The 20423-nt window shown below is 42.6% G+C and overlaps 1 protein-coding gene across 1 annotated transcript in view; it reads left to right on the top strand.

The window, feature by feature from the left end:
• The window catches only part of LOC144694732 (NACHT, LRR and PYD domains-containing protein 3-like), a 49049-nt gene extending 47786 nt beyond the window's left edge, over positions 1–1263 (top strand). The window contains 1 exon segment of the mRNA XM_078565307.1: positions 1020–1263. Coding sequence (XP_078421433.1) covers positions 1020–1263 — 244 coding nt within the window.
• Positions 1264–20423: the final 19160 nt, after the last annotated feature.

Here is a 20423-nt window from a genome sequence, read left to right on the forward strand (position 1 = left end):
TAATCGGGTAGTGTGGGGGTAGTATGATGGTGAGTGGGGGGTGGGGGTGGTTGGAGAGGTTAATCGGGTAGTGTGGGTGTAGTATGATGGCCAGTAGGGGGGTGGGGATTGTTGCAGGAGTTAATCGGGTAGTGTGGGTTTAGTATGATGGTCAGTGGGGGGTGGGGGTGGTTGGAGGCGTTAATCGGGTAGTGTGGGTGTAGTATGATGGTCAGTGGGGGGTGGGGGTGGTTGGAGGTGTTAATCGGGTAGTGTGGGTTTAGTATGATGGCCAGTGGGGGGTGGGGGTGGTTGGAGGGGTTAATCGGGTAGTGTGGGTGTAGTATGATGGTCATTGGGGGGTGGGGGTGTTTGGAGGGGTTAATCGGGTAGTGTGGGTGTAGTATGATGGTCAGTGGGGGGGTGAGGGTGTTTGGAGGGATTAATCCGGTAGTGTGGGTGTAGTATGGTCAGTGGGGGGTGGGGGTGTTTGGAGGGGTTAATCGCGTAGTGTGGGTGTAGTATGATGGTCAGTGGTGGGGTGGGGGTGTTTGGAGGGGTTAATCGGATAGTGTGGGTGTAGTATGATGGTCATTGGGGGGTGGGGGTGTTTGGAGGGGTTAATCGGGTAGTGTGGGTGTAGTATGATGGTCAGTGGGGGGTGGTTTTGGGTGATTGGGGGACTCGGGTGTGGAGTTACCCGGGTGTTAGACCAGGTTTAACAGTCTAACATTTCCTGGGTAACTACCCAGGTAAGTCCTGTGGATTTGTCCCAAGTCTCCGATTCTAACCCAGAGTCAGAGACATTCACACAGGGTCCCGGGCAGCAGGGTATTGCCCAGTGGAAATTTAAACCTCTGGGGCAATTCCCACGTAGGCCCGCGAGTCAGGACATCCCAGGGACCCGCTGCCCATCTTCAGCCATATGTCTGGTCTTTGCTGACCCAGTGAGCAGGAGATTTGGCCCATTAACTCCAGTCTCCCTGTTATTGACACTTGTTCAATCTGTTTATTCCTGTTTAATCTTTAATCTGTTTCAGGCTGAGGTGGAATCAGTTCAGTCCAAATGGAGAAAATCAGCTGAAGTCGCTGTGGGGATACAGACTTGGACTGAGAGTGAAAATGCGAACCTTTGTATTGATAAACATTCCTGTTCTCATTATAGGAACATTTTTAACCGAGTTTCTCTCCCTCCCCTTTAACCGGCCGCGCTCCAGGTTTAAATCCTATTGGCCGTTTCCCAGTTTCCAGCTCGAGCTGAGTGAGCGTCATCTCCCATTGTGACGTCAGAGTCCCAGCCACAGGGTCACGAGACTCAGCCGCCCGGCCCCACAGGCGCTGCTTCTGCAGGATATCCGGGGCTGAATGTTCCCCAATGGGACACTGGGGAAATGTACAGACAGGGAGGGCCCAGGGTGTGGATCGGTCTGGGCTGCAGTGGGACATTGACAATTACACTCAGTATTCCTGGGATTGGGGATGAAAGCCCTAAGGCTCCCGCTCAGTATCACTGCCCAGTGACCCTGCTGGGAAGTGAACATGTGTGGGTTCAGGGTGGGTGCAGGGTCTGTTCAGCTGGGATAGATCCCACTGTCCAATAGAGACAAACACCCAGTGCACGAGGTGTCCCAGAGAGACTATCCTATTGGGGAGGTTCCAGCGGATTCTCTTACCGGGGGATTGGACTGAAAGTATCAATGCTTTTCTGTCGTCCCTAAGAAAGAAATCATCAGTGGTTGAAACAATGTGTTGAATTTGGACTTTTCCCTATTGATATTGCTGTAATTTACACACTGAAGGGTGAGTTTCTAAACAGCTGGAATGACAAAGAGGACTGGAGTGTCTCAAATAAAGATGGTGACCTGGTAAATTCACCCACCCGCTCAAAGAGTAACAAGTTTTGGAAGTTAAGTGACCGAGTGGAAGCGACACTGCAGTAAATGGACATGATCCATGTAGGGACCCACAGCCTGATCCTCTGCGGGCCGAATGCATGGATTGTGGTGTAAACACAGAGCAGGATCACCAGCATTTAAACAGAGAGAAGATAGTTTGATGTTCTGGGTCAGGTTCCTTAATATGTAACTTTGTTGGATTGATATTATTTTCCAGATACTGATGGACCTGTTGTACATGACATTATTTCCTGATTTATTTTACATTCCCCATCATATACAGTTTGTTTATTCTCCCCTCACTCTGGTACAATAAATGGTGAAGTTTCACCGTGTTCATCAGGCTTCAAAAAATCAAGGAATGGGAACCAATAATTTGAAATCAGTAATGACCAGATTCGAACAATAGGTTCACACAAGAAAGATGATCTGGTGTTAGATATCTCCTGGGGCCACAGACTGACAGATCAAGGGACAGAGAGATAAGACTCTATGACTTAATGTAGGAATCAATTCAGAAATGTTAACATAATCACCATACAGTAATGAGAGATTAATACTGATATTGTGGAAAGAACAGGTAACAGGGACAAAAAAAACACACTTTGTAAAAGCTTTTACATGCTTTTATGATGTTGTCACTGACACCCAATTAACGCTCATAACTCACAAATTGCAATGAGATAAGTGGCCCATTTAATGGAGTCGATTTCAACTATCAGGGGAGGATTGTGTATTGGGTTATGTTGCTGGACCAAAAATCAAGGAGTTTTGCTGATAACCCAGAGAACATGGCTTCAGATGACAGTTTGAGAATTTTAATTCAGTTTAACAGAAGCTGGATTTTAAATAGAAACTGTTGTCATTGATCATTAATCTGCCCGAGTGTTTGTAAAGGAAACGTGCCGTCCTTATCTGGCCTGTTCTGTCTCTGACTCCAGACTCTCCAGTGTGATTGACTGTCATGTTCCCGGCCTCTGAAGTGCCCGAGTATTCCGCTTAGTTGTATCAAACAGTCACATCGATCATTCAAGGAGATGCCCCAACAGCGGCATCTCAGGATAATTTGAGTCGACAATTACAGTGACTTCACCAGCAACAGCCACAGCTGGGAAGTGGGTGGAACTTGTCACTCAGGTGTAAAACTGGTGTTTCAGATCCTTGAAATAGAAATTGAAAGGTTTCTGTGAGGCCGCTGATTTCTAAGGCCAGTTTCTCACCAGAGGAGCAATTTGGGGGATAAATGTTCATGCATACACCGGGGAGCTCCCCATATCTTCTTGTATTAGAGCGGCTGGGATGTGTTGTATCCACTGGAACAGACAGAGAGCTCCAGGGATTAACACCTCATCGGGGAAAGCAACAAACAATGGAAAAGAGAATCGGGCCGAGTCCAAAAAGCCCGGCCGATTTACTATATACCCCGTTATGGGCAAAATCCCAAGACAAACCTCTTCTCCTATCAACAGTATTACAGAGACAGACTACGGAATGGATGAATTAGATTCCTGAATGGTTCATAATAAATGAATCTCCCCTATCTGCAGTAATCTCAGACACCGATCTAAACTATAATATTATAATCAGTTATCTAGTGAATACTTTTTGATGGTGATAAACTGAGTTAGCAGCCTCTCATTCATTGTGCTACTTACCTGCCTATTAACTGTGTAATTAATGTTCCTGGGTGACCCTATCTGCAACTATACAGAATAGGTCCTCCCGATCCACTCCAGCTCTACTTCATAAATGTCAACACCTCAAATAAATGGTCCCTTAGTCTCCTCTGTTCCAAAGAAAACAACCCCAGACTATCCAGTCTTTTCTCATAGGAAATGGGTGAGTGCCAGGCTGTCAAGAAGGACAAGGCCAGTAGTGCACTAATCCCCTCAGTGCATCTCGCTCTACAACATTTATTCAGCCCTGAATACTGGTGAGAATGACGGATCAACTGGGGAGTGCAGCCAGAGCCAAACCCATGGTGCCACGGATTGTTCAGCTGTACGGGGGTGAATAGGTGCAATAATTGGGGATTCTGTAGTTCAGGGAGACCGCCGGCCTTTCTGCGGCTGCAGACATGAGTCTTGGATGAGTTGTTGCCAGACCAACCATCTCCCCCCAACTCCCATGGTGGGCCAAGACCATGCCGAAATCGGCAAAGGCAAAGAAAGCAATGCTCAAAAAATGCAAATAAAAATATGTCACTTACTAAATTCAGAGCTTGGAGGCTCTTCTCAGCATCACCACATGTCTCTTAAGAAAGCTGAGACCACAAGAATATTGCACTGCGGCTCAGCTCCTTCTCAATAGAGATCAGTAAGAAACAAGTGCTACACCCGCGCTTTCTCTTTGTCAGACCTGAACAATTATTGTGTTGCGTCTCCTGTTTAATGGATCTAGAGCTAGTCTTCTTCCCTATTATTCCCAAATTTCCCCTGTCCAATACAATGTGAACAATTATTGTGTTGTCTTCTTCTCTAATCTGTAAACTTCATTGTTCCGGAGTGTGGGAACATCTACTGGCCGGAACTGAGAACTGTAACAGAGCGGCTCAGATTCACATTTACTGTCAGTGTTACAAAAACAGCCACAATGTGCAATGTAAGCAAATAATTTCTGTCTGTTAAATATGTTGTATTGTTCCACATTTTAAAGTGAGAAATGAGTAGAATCGAGAAATAATAACGATATTGCTTCACTCCTTGGATTATTGTGAATTTACCATGTTATCCTTTACTAGTCATTAAGCACCATTTCTGTCTGATTTCTCAGGTTTACATGACTTGAAAAAAAACGAACACAAATATCAATAAAAACTAAGCTGATAGCTTCACAGGAAATAAAAGCTAAATAGATTGGGATGAAATACAAACAGAATAAATTGAAATAAATCTGAAAATGCTGAACAGGCTGATCCTGAAACATCTGTGGAGAAGATCGGGTTAACATTTCAGGGCCTTGAACCTTCTCTAGACTTGAAAAGATAATGCAGCTTCTCCACAGAGAGATTTGAACTTTCCCCTCCTTTAGTTTAGTAAATTTTTATTTTGATTTCAGAGTTGCTTATTTTGTATTGAAATATTATTTTGTAAATTCCATGGGCCCTAATCTTCCTGTCTCCGGATGGTCAGAAATGGGGCGTTTGTGAGAAAATGTGTGTTAGGACCCTGTGGAAGTCCTGACTCGGGGACTTTCCTTATTAAATGGGTCAAGGGAGCTGAACAGGCATTTCCTGTTTCCACATCCTGGGTTGTTCTTTCCCGGTAAAAGAGACAGGGGGGGTAAAAGAGAGAGGCGAGGTAAAAGAGACAGGGGGGGTAAAGGAGACATGGGGGGGGTGGGGTGGGGGGGGGAGTCAGATCCAAACCACTTGTTGCATAAGGAAGTTTAACCTCATGCCACCTCTGGTTATTTTGTTAATCACATTAGTTGCTCGATTCCTTGCCAATGTTAACAGCTTTTCCCCATTTACACTAACTGTCCCCTTATGATTTTTAGTACGTCTGACAAATCTTCCCTCAACCTTCTATTCTCCAAGAAGATCAGCCCCAGCTTCGCCCATCTATCCAAATAACGGAAATCTCTCATATTCGAAAGCATCCTCTAAATTCAAAAAAATAATCCTTTCGTGAACACATTGAAAAACCTTCGTTTAAGTTGAGCCTGTATTTTATGAAGGTTCATAGCTTAGTTCTTTTTGTATTCTATGCCCCAATTTATAAAACCCAGAATTTAGGACCCAGGATTGCTTTCTCAAACTGCCCTGCACATTCAATGATTTATGCACATATACACCCATGTCCCTCTGTTCCTGCATCACTTAGAATTATATCCTTTATTTTACTTCATCTGTCCTCGTTAACCTGACCAAAATGTATCACTTCATACTTCTGTACATTAAATTCCCCCTGCCTCGCGTCTTTCCATTCCACTAGCCTATCATGACACTCTTGAAGTCTATCATTATCCTTCTCACAATTCACAATACTTCCAAGTCGTGCACCAACCTCAAATTCTGAACTTATGCCCTGCACACCCAGGTCTAGGTTATTGAAATCAATCAAAAACAGCACTAGTCTCGCTACATACCGCCAGCATCCCGCCTCCCCCAGTCAGAAGTAAGTAATGTTTTCTGTAATTCATACTTTAATAGGCTTGAATTCAATTTTAAAACTGTGGCATAGTGAAATTCTAGCTTTCCTAAAGACTAACGATTCACAACACCATGTGGTTATAAATAAAATGCTTCCAGGAACTAAGAGTGTTCACTGAGAAGCATCGGTTTACTGAAATTTGGGGACTCAAATCGTTAACAAAGATGGGAAAGAACATATAAGTAGATTTAGAAACGATATAACCAGCTCGTTTGCCTAGAGCTCCTGCACCTTAAAATCTCCCTCTTCACCACTGCATTTGTACCAGTCATAGCGGTACTAAAACCGCATCAAGTCGCAATTGACGTAGTACCTCTAAAATATTAGATAAGGAGGTCTTGTGGACTCCACGAGAAACTCCGGTTTCAAGTGCTACTACAGGACGTGATGAACAAGAATCATTGATATTCATTTACGGGATGTTGGCTTCGCTGGATCGCTTAGCATTAATTGCTCATCCTTAGTTGCCATCGAGAAGGTGGTTGTGAGCTGCCTTTTTGAATCGCCGCACTCACTCTGGGTGTCGGTATACCAATAGTGTTGTGAGGAAGGTAGTTCCAGTGTTTTTGACCCAGTGACAGTGAAGGAAGTGCGTTATATGTCCAACTCAGGATGGTGAGTGACTTGGAAGGGAAAATTCAGCTGGTGGTGTTCTCATGTAACTGCTGCCCTTGTCCTCCTAGGTGGTAGTGGTCGTTTGCTTGGTAGGTGCTGTCTTAACAGCCTTGGTGAATTCCTGAAGTACATCTTGTAGATGGTACACACTGCTACTATTGTGCGTCGATGGTGGGGGGATTGAATGTTTGTGGACGGGGTTCTAATCAAGCGGGCTGCTTTGTCTTGGATGGCGTCAATCTTCTTGAGTCTTGTTGGAGCTGCACTTATCCAGGCAAGCGGGTAGTATTCCATCACAGCCCTGACTTATACCTTGTAGATGGTGGACAGGCTTTGCGGATGAAGGAGGTGAGTTACTCGCTTCATGATTCCTAGCCTCTGACCTGCTCTCGCAGCCACAGTAATTATATGGCTAGTCTAGGTCAGGTTCAGTTCAATCGTAATCCCCAGGATGTTGATAAAGGGGAATTCATTTTCGTGATTTCATTGAACGCCAAGGGGCAATAGTTGGATTATCTCTTGCTGGAGGATGTCATTGCTTGGTGCTTCGCTCGAATGTTACTTGGCACTTGTCAGCCCAAGCCTGGATACTGCCCAGGTCGTGATGCATTTGGACATGGGCTGTTTCAGTGACAGAGGAGTCGCGAATAGCGCTGGATGTGTGCAATCATCAGCGATCATCCCCTCTTCTGACGTTCTGATGGAAGGAAAGTCATTGATGAACCAGATGAAGATAATTGGGCCGACAAGACGACCCTGAGGAATTCCTGCAGTGATGTCCAGGAAATGAGGTGATTGATCTAGAGCAACCACAACCATCTTCATTTGTGTTTGGTATGACTCCAATCAGCAGAACGTTTTCCCCCTAGTTCCTATTAAGTCCAATTCGGCTTGGGCTCCATGGCTCGGTCAAATGCTGCCTTGATATACAGGTCAGTCACTCCCACCTCATCCAGTGGATATCAGTGGAGTCAAACAAGCGAATAGTTCAGACAGAACCGTGGAAAGCTCCGAATGAGCTTTCTTGGTATCAAGGCGATGGTGTCACTTTCCCACAACACATACAGTATGAAATCGTTTACTCAATGGGGAAATCAACCTCTGTGTCATCGTATCTCCAACTGAAATTTCTGCAACTTTATATTTCCCCCCAAAAATGTAATAATCAAAGCTTTGAATGCCCAATGCAGGTGAAAGTGCAGAATTTGCTCACTCAAAACCCAATTACCGATGAACAGTGATGGTTGCAGCAAGAAGAGGGACAAAATCCAAAACTTTACATTACAAAGCCTCGCTAAAGTTTCCCATCGTGCTTTAGTCGGTTAAGGCCTAGTAATCTAGTAAATAGGTGAGTCTGATTTCAAGCCTCACTAATGCATATATCCATTAAATCAATGCTTAGCTTTTAATTATCTAACGAGCGCTCGAAGTGGTATTGAAAATCATCTGCCCACATAAAGAAGCCGGACAGGAAAAGTGTGGCCTTCGGGGTTTCATACACGAGGATCATTTTGAATTGTCGCCGGAGATAACTGTGAGCTAGGATTAAATGGCCTTTTGTTACTGCATTTAGTCAAGAAAGTGTGGGGAGGGCTCATTCGGAGCTTTCTGATGAAAAGCCATCGGCCTAAACTATTCGCTTTGCTTGTCTCCATTGATGTTCCTGGGTGAGGTGAGAGTTACATCAAGGCAGCATTTGACAGAGCATGGCACCAAGGAGCACGAGTAAAATTTGAGTCAATGGAGACGGGAGGAAAACTCTGTGCTGTTTGGAGTGCCGGAGCTTTTTGAGGAAGGCCTTGGGCTTTTTGTGATTCTCATAATTTAGAACGATACTCCCAATGAGCTTTCTTGCCTTAAACGGCTTAATATCATACGCTCCAGTAACAAACACCATATGGAATTGTTTACCCATTCACACAATCCAACTCTGTGGGCTTGGAGATTTCCTCTCCAATTTCTTCAATTTAACATCTCGCTGAAAGAAACACAATCTCCAAAGCATTGAACGTTCAGTGCAGATACCTGGGAACCAAATGTTGTGACATCATCAGCCACATGTAAGGTGCAATTAGTTGTTGTAGGTTAGATGATTTGTGAAATTAAGCCAAAGAGAGGCTGCTGGTCTGCCCATGAGGGAAATGCGCTGCAGAGGGTGAATTACCAAACAAGGGAATATAAGCAATAAAAGTTTGTTTTGCCTAGTGTTAGCCAGCAAAGGGAGCTGTAGGAAGCATGTGCTATCCAGCCGGATATCTCAATCGATAAAGCATCAGAGAGTTAATCTGCGGGTCTCTGGTTCGATTCCCGGTTCATCCGCTGCCGATCGACTTATGCTGTTCCTCCCTGTGACGCAACAGGGAGGAAACGAGTAAGGGATGCTGAGTTCTTCAGGAGAGCAGAAGAAACAGATATGTTTCTTCGAATTGCAGAAAAATACTGTCTTCTGGAAAGTATTGCAGCTTCGATCATCTTCTAAGAATCCTTTTATAGGTGTCAAGCTGTCCTAAATGTCAAAAGAGTTTCCTGGTTTTCCTCTTGGCTGGCCTAGGCACCATCGCTGTGAATCTGTGGCAACAATATGAGATGATTGAGCCTCATTCCTGGCGCCGGGGAAAGCAGTTTCCCTCTATTTAACTTAACACGTGTTTTAAACTGAACAGAAACCTCGATCAGATGATCCTTAATTTTTATTTTCTCAAAAGGATAGAAATAGAGAGGGTCTCTAAAAAGGAAAAATAAATGTGCAGGAGAAGGCAGGAGATTGACAATGGTTGAATGTCTTCTTTAGATAGACAGCACAGGACGGAACAAATAGGCCCCTTTTGTGCTGTATCAATTCTATGATTATAACTTTCTCTGATTATCAAACCTGAACTCCTGATGTAACCGACTGAACTCCAAAATCCCACTGCCGTACAGCGCCATCACGGATAAAACATCCCTAATGAATTTCAAGTCGCAGAAGAGGTGAACAATGGTGTCCACTGCAAAATAATGGGATACAATTCAAAACATTGCATTAGAAAACTCATTAGTAGGTTTTAAGCCACTCTGTTAATTACATGGATATGTATTCAAATTGTAGCAGAAGATTCAAGACAGTTGTCTAAACATCGAATGTATTGAGTGGATCCTCGGATATGAAAGCCTGGCAGTTGAGATCTTAAAATAATTTTTGGTTCATATGGAGTGGCGATTAGTGAGCCCAGTACCTGGAGACCTAAATCCTTTTGCTTTTCGACGGCCCCTTTTTTCTCACCACATGGAAAATTCACCCATTGCTCAAATAGTGCCTGAAATATGTGCTCATTGTGTCCTCGCCATATCCTTACTGACCTGCTCTGCATCAACTGTTCATTGTATTCCCATTCTGCCTCCTGCGTTAAGAATGCACACACCGTCCAAAGAGGCAATTTCATTCGATCCATTCTGGCGAATTTTCTTGGTAGTTTCACAAAACTGAGTTGCAGAATGAATACGGTAAACAATAATAGAACATATGTTTGTGTTTCTGCCATCAAAAAGTTGTTTACCTGTTGCGCCTTTAACGTAGCTATTGTGGCATCTCGTCACTGCGTTACTGCTGCTTCTGAATGCCCTATTATAATTAACACTGTTTTGTTCAAAAATTGATTTTGTGCGCATTGGTGTGCTCGTTCTAAATCAATGTGTGTGTGTGACTGTTTTATCTCTGAAGGTATTTGTGTGTATCTGCGTTGTGTGTAAATATATTTAGGAGTGATTGGGAAAAGAAAAGAAATAGGTAGGAAAAAACCTTTCCGCATCAAACCGGATTCAGAATAAATGAGGAAAATGCAGATCTGTGTAACCAGCAGAATGATGAAACATTTTTATATTCAGCACAAGAAGTCAAAATCACAGCAAAGGAAGACAATTTCTCAGCTTCGTTCAGAGCGGAGATCAAAGTGCTTTTCAGTGCCATGTTAAGTAGTCGTGGCCGCGTGGTTAATGCGGTGGACTAGAAATCCGTTGGGGTCTCCCCGCGCAGGTTGGTAATCCTTCCCACCACGCGTCTTGATTAGTTTAAAAAATGACCGAATTCCTTTGGCACACATCATGCGTATATCATCCGATATCCCGAGTCTTTCAATAACAGAGGTCGTTTTCCTCATTATTATTCATCTGCGTGTATCCACGAAATTTCTGTCGTAATTGTAGCTAAATTAATGGCACCCTTCTTTTTACCGATGTCACTTTAAGTATAGTTATTTACGACCTGCTGTGTGCGCGGCCATGTTTGTGTGTGCATTTGTACTTGTACCTGTGTGCGTTGTTTTGCTTATTGCTCCTCCGTTGTACTTTGCTTATTGTGTTTTTGTAAGATGCTCGTCTTAAAAAAAAACATTTCCAACTTCCATCTAAAAATATTCACGAAATTATGTCCTACCACCTTTTCAGATAGAGCGTTCCAGACCCCAGCAACTCTGGTTGGAAATGTCTCTGCTCCCGTCCTCTGTATATCTTTTGTCAATTACTTTGAATCCATGGCCCTGAGTTATTGGCCTACACGCAGAGGGACTATTTTTCCTGTTTACCCTCTCAAACCTCGCACGATCTGGAAAAACACTATTAGGTGATTTTCTAATCTTCCATGTCCGAAGTACAACAGCCCAAACTTCCACAATAACTCCTGATGATTGAGAGAACCTCGCAGTAAGCGTCCTTTGCCCCCTTTCGGAATGTCGAACTGCAAGTTTTAAAGTTCCAGCATTAACCAGGTGCTTTAATATACTTTTCTCGAAGTATTACCCAGATAACCAATATGTTTTTCGAAGTACATTATGAACTGTGTGTATGTGGATATAAATGTCTCTCCGCCCATCCACACTTCCCAAAAATCTCGCATTTACACTGACAGAAGATATGCAGAGGACGGGAGTAGAGACCATTCCACTCAGAGCAGGTGGTAGAAGATAATTTCGTGAATAATTTTAGAAGGAAATTGGAAAGGTTTTGAAGACGTTCCATATCAGGCCTCCGAAAGTTCATAATTTCATTGCTGAATTCTTCGTGTTAAAATTTGCCTACTTTTTCACATATAATTATATGTGCGTCTTACTTTCTGAACTCATTTCTGGGATGAGTGGGGGATCTTTGTTTCTCTGGGAGTCTTTCCCTTGCCAATTTCAACTAATAAAGAGATGGCATTGCGATGCGTATCTCTGACTATACTCTACCTGGCGCTTTTTGAATGTCTCACTGTCTCTCTGTTTCCCTCTCCTTGATCTTTCCATGTAATGAAAGAAATCTTCCAATCGGGATGAAATAGTGACCAATGGCCATTCCAATATCCCGTGATCCCCACACTATTCAATAATCTATGCATCTCAGCTTTGAAGATGTTGAGATCTCCCAACCGTCTGGAGTAGAGAACTTCAAAGATTCTCAAACATTTGGGTGAAGACATTTCTACTCATCACTCATCATACTAGACTCCAGAGAGTATAGACTCATTTTACTCAATCTCTCCTCTGGAACCAGGAATGAATCTTGGGATCAAGCTATGATTTCAACATGTGCTTCGAACTTTAGGAAATTCTGGCTTTACTCAGCATGCAGGACAGCACCTTTGGGTTACCGGCCTGAAAGAATAACACTGTTTTTCTCCAAGGATGATGTAGCGTCTGCAGAGCGTCTGGAACTTTATATTTTTACTTCAGATTTGCAATATCTGCGGTTGATACGAATATACGAATTAGGCGCAGAAGTAGGCGAATTTGCCCATCAAGCCTGCTCCTCCGTTCACCAAGGTCATGGGAGATGGTTTTGTATTTCGACTTCCACATTCCCATCTACCCCGATAATCCTTTTGAATCCCCTGCGTTGCAAGAATCTATCTACCTCAATCTTTAAAATATTAAATGACACCGTCTCCACTGCTTTCTGAGGCAGAGAGTCCTGACGTCACATAACCCTCTGAGAGAGAAAAAAAAATCCTCATCTCTCACCTACAAGGGAAAAAACCTAATTTTAAAACAATGCCCCCTCCTCCTGGACTCACCCACAAGAGGAAACCTCCTCCCCACGTCCACATTGTCAAGACCATTAGGTGGCTAATATGCTCCAACAAGTCACTATTCAATCCTCTAATCTGCAGTAGAATTAAACCCAGCCTGTCCAAACTATCCTCATAAATTAACCCACTCATTCCAGGTATCAACGTAGTACACCCACTTTGAGCCACCTCCAAAGCATTTACATCCTTCCTCAAGTAAAGAGGCCAAAACTGCACGCAGTATTCAAGATCTGGTGTCATGAATACCCTGTATATCTGAAGCAGTACGTCCTTACTTTTGTGTTCAATTCCTATAGTAATAAAGGATATCAACCCGTGAGCCTTCTGCATTACGTGCTGCACATGCATACTAACGTTTGGTGACGCATGATCTAGAAAACCTAGATCCCTCTGTACCTTGGAATTCCGCAGTCATTCACCGTTAAAGTAATAATGTCTTTTTTTTTATTGTCCCTGTCAAAGTGAAGAACTTCACGTTCTCTAGCAGCTCATCTATTTCCATCTGCACGTACCTCATGTCTTCTTCACAACTTCCCTAGCTATCTTTGTGACATATGTAAATTTAGCTACCATGCCTTCACTCCCTTCATCTCAGATATTGATGTAAATTGTAAACATTTGCAGCCCCAGCACATATCCCTGCGGGACACCACTCGTCACATCCTGCCAATCAGACAAAGGGCCATTTATGCATACTCGCTGTTTTCTGACAGCCATCCAGTCTTCTCTCAATGCAAATATGTTAGCCCCTACATGATGAAAATTTGTCTTCCGCAATAACCTTTGATGTGGCACCTTATCAAATACCTTTTAGAAATCCAAATACAGTGCATCTAAAGGACCTCCTTCATCCACAACACACGCTTCTCCTTCAAGGAACAATAAAAATTGGTTAAACATGATTTCCCTTTCAAAAACCATACTGAGACTTGCTTTTTCATAAGCCTAGTGCACTCTCGTTTTATCATATCTACCGGAAATATTTTGTCCTTCAGGTAGGGACTCCATACTGACACTTATTTATTTGACGGCCCTTACTGCAAAGGCTGCCCAGAGTAAGGAGAAAGTGGCCGTTGTCAACATCCTGGAACTCCCTCCCTCACAGCACTCTGGGTGTCTCTACACCACGTAGATTGTAGCGGTTCAAGAAGGCAGCTCACCGCCACTTTCTCAAGGGCAATTAGCGATTGGCAACAGATGCTGGCCGAGCCAGCGGCGCTCATATCCCATGAATGAATAAAAAATCATCCTGACATTGGGTATAAAATGAGCAATATGATTGTGGTGACGTTTTTAAACACAGACGGTGCTGGGAATATTCACTGGAGTAGCAAAGGTGTCAGTGAGACTTGATTGTTGCACAAAATTCGAGAGAGTTTTCGAATCCCTCATGGCAGCAATGGTTAATAACTTCAGTTTGACTGCCTCGAAATTGGGAATGTAAAATTATTTTTCGTTCCAAAATTTAGGGAGCTTTGTACTGGGAGAAGAATTTCCCATTGCTTCCCTGCTCCCTGGTCTATTGTTTCTCACCACTGTGAAAACATTACGCCGACATGACACCTGGTGCCTACAATATCGGCTCTTTGTTTAACTCCCACATTCATACTGACCGGCTCTGCTTCTACTGTTCACTGTCCTTCCCTTTTTCCCCCTGAGTCCTGTACACACAGTTCGAGAAGTTAATTTATTTCGATTCAACCTATCGAATCATGCAATTTTTAAAATTAATAACTTCTCAAATCCAAATTACACAAGGAATAAGGACATTTTTTGAATAATATAAATGGGTTTTCTTCGCATTTCTAAAATCAAAAACCGGCAACTTCATAGCGCTTTTAATACAACTGTGCTGGTGTCTCCATCCTGGCTTACACCGGCATCGAACTATGTATATTTATGAAAAATATTGTGTTGTTTGCAAACGGATTGTGAATGTATCAGTATTATATTCGGGAGATGTGTTGTGTACCTGTGTGTTATTTCTAAATGCATGTGTGTTTTGATTATTGAAGCTTAAGGGAGAAATAAATGTTCAGACAAAAGAACCCAGAAAGAAGTCAGGTCCAGGCGGATTAATGAACAGAGAATAGAGATACATCGCAGTTAACATGTAAACAGCAGAGTTATGAAACCTATCACACAAAGTCAAAAGGATATCAAACTGAGCTCTGGTCGGGTCAATTGTATTTGCAATGGTCGCTGAAGTTTAAGAATGGTTTCCTGGTAATCTAGTAGTGAGGATTGGGAGTTTTCACCGCTGCGGCCCGGTCAGGAAAGTGCATTTCACAAAATGCCTAACATCTTCGACCGTATTTGTCGGTGAAGCTCAATTCCATTCTCACAATGAATAGCCGCTGCACGTGGAAGCCAATATTTATCAAGTGAGAAAGGACCTTTCGCGTGTCATGAAAGTTGATAACATCCAGATGTAAACAACCAGTTTTTCTGGCCTCGGGTCAAAGAATGTTTTCATGGAGGCAATGAAAAGTTGCATCATCTGCACACTCTCCAAGAAACATTCCATCATTCAAAGCCATACGACATACACGTGGAAAAAATAACCATTTATTTTAGACTTTTGAACGAGCTTCCGAAATTCCTTCCCTGAATTTTCGGAATGAGATCACTCTCTTCGGGGTGCATTTGGATAAAAAGCGGCCGCCCTCGGTCTCGGGGAAGTGCCCTTCCAATTCTGTGAACAGGGAAAACTTTGGACAGCGTGTTTCGCGCGTTTCATAGTCACAAAACTCTTATAATGACGTTCCCAGAACATGATATTCACGCAAAAATTCAACAGTCCGCAGCATTAATTAATTACTCTGAACGTAATAATTAATCTATTTCTAATAACTTGGATGTAGGTGCATGGTATTTTTGCTTTTTCTCTTTTTAATTGAAATGGGTGTGTTCAACCGGTTGATGTGACATATCTGATGTGTGGTTTAAGAGAGTTAGCATGCTTTCTGCTTTTATTACATGTTGATTCTCAGTTCCAGCCCACACTACTGGCTGACAGGAATTGAGAAAAAGAGAGCCAAATGTATAAATCTCCCCCTGGTAGTACAGAGCCTCTCAATCAGCAAGTTTTCAGCTGTGCCTCTTCGCAGCGAACATGGAAGCTGCTCTCTCACTGCACCAGACTGCAGATTCAGAGGAACGCAGAGCAGGTTGGGCAAATAGACAGTCAGTGTACAAGTCCACCAAACTCGGAATTCCCTAGGAACCGTTTGAAGTAAAGTCCACCATTCTGTTGGTCAGTTAAATCTCGATAGAATATTGAGATGTCCTTCAACAGAAATCATGGCTCAACTAAAATCAAATGCAGGAGAATTCATCACTGACTGCTATTAGCTGTTGGTGCCATGGTGAAACACTACCTTGAGTGGGATTTTCGGGGAAGCATTGTCACCGAAGAAGATCTAGGTACCATGGAAATCCAGCCAGTTTTAGCAGAGCTGGATATCGAATCCAAGTGAAGGAGCTTTTCAATGGCATTCAGTCACTTGGTATGAACAAATCTCCAGGTGTTGATACTTTCTCGCCAGAACTCAACAAGCAGAGGAAATTAAACATCCTTACATCAGCTGCACGAAATTCTGTGTCTTTGCTGGAGGGAGGAGGAAGTGCCCAAGCAAATGCACAATACATATATTGTGAAACTGTGCAAGAACAAGAGCGACCACACTGATTGTAAAAACTATCGAGGAATCTGCCTGCCCAAGTTTCCTTTGCCAGGCTGCAGATCTTGGTTGAATCCAAATGTGGTTTCAGAACTGGAAGTTCTACAATTGGTATGCCCTTCTCAGTCCGGCATCAGCAAGCAAAATGCCGTGAACAAAGGAGACCACTATATATTGTCTTCAACGATCTCACCCAGATATTCGAACATGTGGACAAAGATACATCTTTTGTTTCCTAACTATAATCATTACAATTCTCTTTGCTTTCCGAATATGAAACTATTTCTTTCCTGCCCGCTTACCTCACAGGCCTTCGGTTTTGTACTTCCCAAATGTTATATTTGTACTTTTCTTCATTATAATGAGAAATCATCGCCTCCAACGTTCGCTCTGTTTGTTTCGAGAGAAGGTCGCTGACATTATGAGAAAGTCCGCCATTTTCAGTTCATTTCAGATTTCCAGCAGCCACAGTATTTGTTTTTCTAACTGACAGGATGGTGGATTCATATTCAAAATGGACTTAAAGAAAACTAATTCAGAGGGTAATGGTGGGAAGTAGAATTGTGCAAAAAAATCTGACAACGCTTTTCAAGATCCTGTACAGACTGGAGGGGCCGACAGGCCTCCTTCTGAACGGTGGGATTCTATTATATCGCGAGTTTCATTTCTGTATAGACTGGGAGATTAGAAACTTCTCAAGACGTAAAGCTGACGAATGAATGATTCCGGATTATTGCCTGATGGTTTGTAGAAACCATATATTGCATGTAACAAGGCTACATAGGCAGCCGTGGTGGCCAAGGGGGTAAGTTGTTTATCATGAGCTTTGTAGGTGGATTTCAGTGTGAACGTTCAAACGCTGGTCGCAGCCTCGAAGTTTGGAATGATTATCATCTTCCATCAGCTTCTTGAGTTGAAAATGCATTAAATTTAATAATTTGACACGACACTTAGAAACACAAATAATACATCCGGGATCAATTGTTTAAAGTTGATTTGTTAGAAAGTGAACAACATGTAAAAATGAGTGATCAACAAACACCGAAAACTGCTTGAAATGCATTTTTTTCAAATAACCTGGAAACGTTTGGGAGGAAAAACAGGATCTTTAGCTAATGAACATTAATCTGGTTTGATTTCATTCAGTTGGGCGAGATGTATCTGCAGTATAAACGAAAGGCCTAGAACCAGCAATTATCAGATAATATCACCATTCACACCAATGGCTAACGTGTGATCCAACCGGCATGCAACCACCACGGCTTGGTTGAGGCAGAAGTTAATAACGAGTAATTAAACAACATGATTGTCTTTAACATCCATTTTCTGTTCACTGCACTAATTAGCAGCTCCTTGGCAGTAAGGCGACGTGAACTCGATTCCAGTCCCTCGCTGTTTCTCCTCACCGATATTTCAGCTTTATTCCCTTTGCAACTCTTTTTATCCCTTGAACTCCTTCCAAGGTCCCCTCAATTCCACACAGTAAACGAATGCTTAGTCCTCACTATTAAGCCAATGACTGCCAATTTAACCAAGCGCTTCCTCAAGATTGAAATAGCAATTTGAACCAAATTTGAATTGTTAAGGGGAATATACGGACAAACAGAAGCATGGTATGAAAGGACTTACGATCAGGAGTAGGCGCTTCAGCCCTTCGAGATTGCTCTCCTATTCGAGAATATCATGGCTGACCTGATTGTGTTCTCAACACGACTGGCCTGTGTGTCCTTCATAACCCTTCACATGAAAAAACTGTCCTAGTTAGTGTTGAATAAATTCAATGAACCAATCCCTAATACTTTTTGGGGAGGACGTTCGTTAGGGGAGGGGGGGCAGTGCGCACTGAGTGTTTGGGAGCAGCGAGGTGGGGGTGAGTTCCGGAAGGTGGGGTGCAGAATTACACAGGTGAATGCAACTCTGGGAGAATAAAAAATCTTCATCACATCTGAAAATGGAGACCTTTCATTTCTCAACGGTGTCCCTTAATTCCCATCTCCACCCGATGAAGTCATCTCGGGATCGGGTGTGATTCAATAAGATCACCTCGCTTTCTTCTGCACTCAAATTAGAGCAGGTCCAAACTGTCTTCATAACATAAACCCGGCATCATTGGAATGAATTGAGTGAATTTTCTCTGAAATGCTTCATATTCATTTGTTAAAGCATGACATGTGACATGTGCCAGTTGGACGTAATCCACAGAAGAAACTTGGCCATTCTATTCCAACAGTTTTGCAATTTGTATTTATTACTAAACGGTTTATTCACTGAATTCAGAGGAATTGATTCCACTAAGACTTTTGGATATTTTAAAATCAAGTTAAAGCATTGATTAACAAAAGGGAAAATGAAACAATAAACACACAAAGGATTAATGTTGCACGGTTATTTAGTCTTAGCAGTTCCCAAAATTTTTAATTAAGCAGGCTGCCAACTCCACTTCCCCTATAAAGGCAACAGTCCAAAATAGATTTCAAACAACAAAATCAAACCGAGCACGGTTACCACAACAACAACTCGATAGTGGATTTCGAACAGCTTTTCACCCAACATTTTTTTACTGGACACAGCAGACTTCTGCTAAAGCGGCTGGATGCTTTTCCCCTAGGAGTGATACAGACGGTGCACCTTTCAATCTCACACGGCCACACCCCCTATATAGTCTTTCATCCCTCTTTATGTGTGTTCTCTCTCTCTTTAATCTGTAAATTCCATTGTTCTACAGCTCTTTAGAAAGTTACTTTTCCCATAATATAAAAATCTTTCACGTCGTCAAAATCGCCTATATCATTTTGGAGGAAAAAAAACTTTATATCCTTGCCCTATTTATCTCTTTATTTGTATACACCCTACCACCCCTTTGAAGCCCAACCACCTTTCCACTTCTTCTAAAATGCAATTTTCCTTCCCAATCTACATGCCGCCCTCGTCCAAATTTCCACCAGCATTTCAAAACTTGTGTTTACACCGAAATTATTTTGATAATTTCAAACTTGCAGCCTACCTGGTCGTAATTCAATTAATTCAGTCACACACAGAACCATATACACACACATATAAGCTTAGAATAACATGAAAAGTATCATTGTTTCAAGATGGATTAATGTTTTTTTTTCAAATTCGGAAACCAGAACTGTACACAATATTCCAGACCTGCCCTGCCCAAACTCCTGTACAGCTGCACTAAAACTTCATTACTTTTATATTCCATTCTCCCTCAATAAGTGCCAACATCCCATTTCCCTTTGTCATCACTTTCTGACCTGCATACAAACTTCTTTAGTGATTCATGTACTTGGACACCCAGATTCCCCTGTGCAAATACGGTCAACTGAATGAAATTATGTCCGTTCGCTTAGAACCTGGAAATAAGGGCCACAGTTTTTTTTTAAAAGACAGGTTTCAATATTGAAATTAGGAAACAATTCCACACGCCAAGGATGCTGGAAGCTCAGAGGTCCCTTCGGTACATGGCAATTGGTGGTTTTATTTTAAATCTATGATCGATAGCGTTTTATTACCCAAATCTATTGATGCACGACAATGGCTTTATTTATTACCCGCATCTTTACTTTGATACCCCTCCATGAATTCGCTCTTAATTTCTCTGTGACTTCCTCCTGTCTAACAAATCTTCTAGATTCATGCCCTTCTGCCATCTTGAACATTGCCAATTTTGATCCGTACAGCATTGACAGTCGTGCTTTCAGCTGAGCTGGTCTAAAATTCTGGTGCCCCTCCCTACAATCCCCCAGTTCTCTAGCTCCCTCTCACTTTTTAAACGATCCTTAAAATCTGTGCGTTAACCAACGTTTTGTCATCTGACCTAATATCTCCTTCTGTGGGACAAGAACAACGTTGTGTTAATTTTAATCGAAAACGCTCTTGTCAACTATCTTGAGAAATTTTGTTAGATGGGGTTTATACAACCTGTCATGTTGGCGCAGTGGTGAGTGTATCCTAATACTTAATCGCCGTCCGATTCCCGGCTTTCGCAGTTTGCTGAATGTAAACCTCTGAAATCAACAGTTTGAGCTGAATTTGACCATTTTCGGTG

Source organism: Cetorhinus maximus, chromosome 20, assembly GCF_964194155.1.
Source record: "Cetorhinus maximus chromosome 20, sCetMax3.hap1.1, whole genome shotgun sequence".
NCBI classification, from domain to species: Eukaryota; Metazoa; Chordata; class Chondrichthyes; order Lamniformes; family Cetorhinidae; genus Cetorhinus; species Cetorhinus maximus.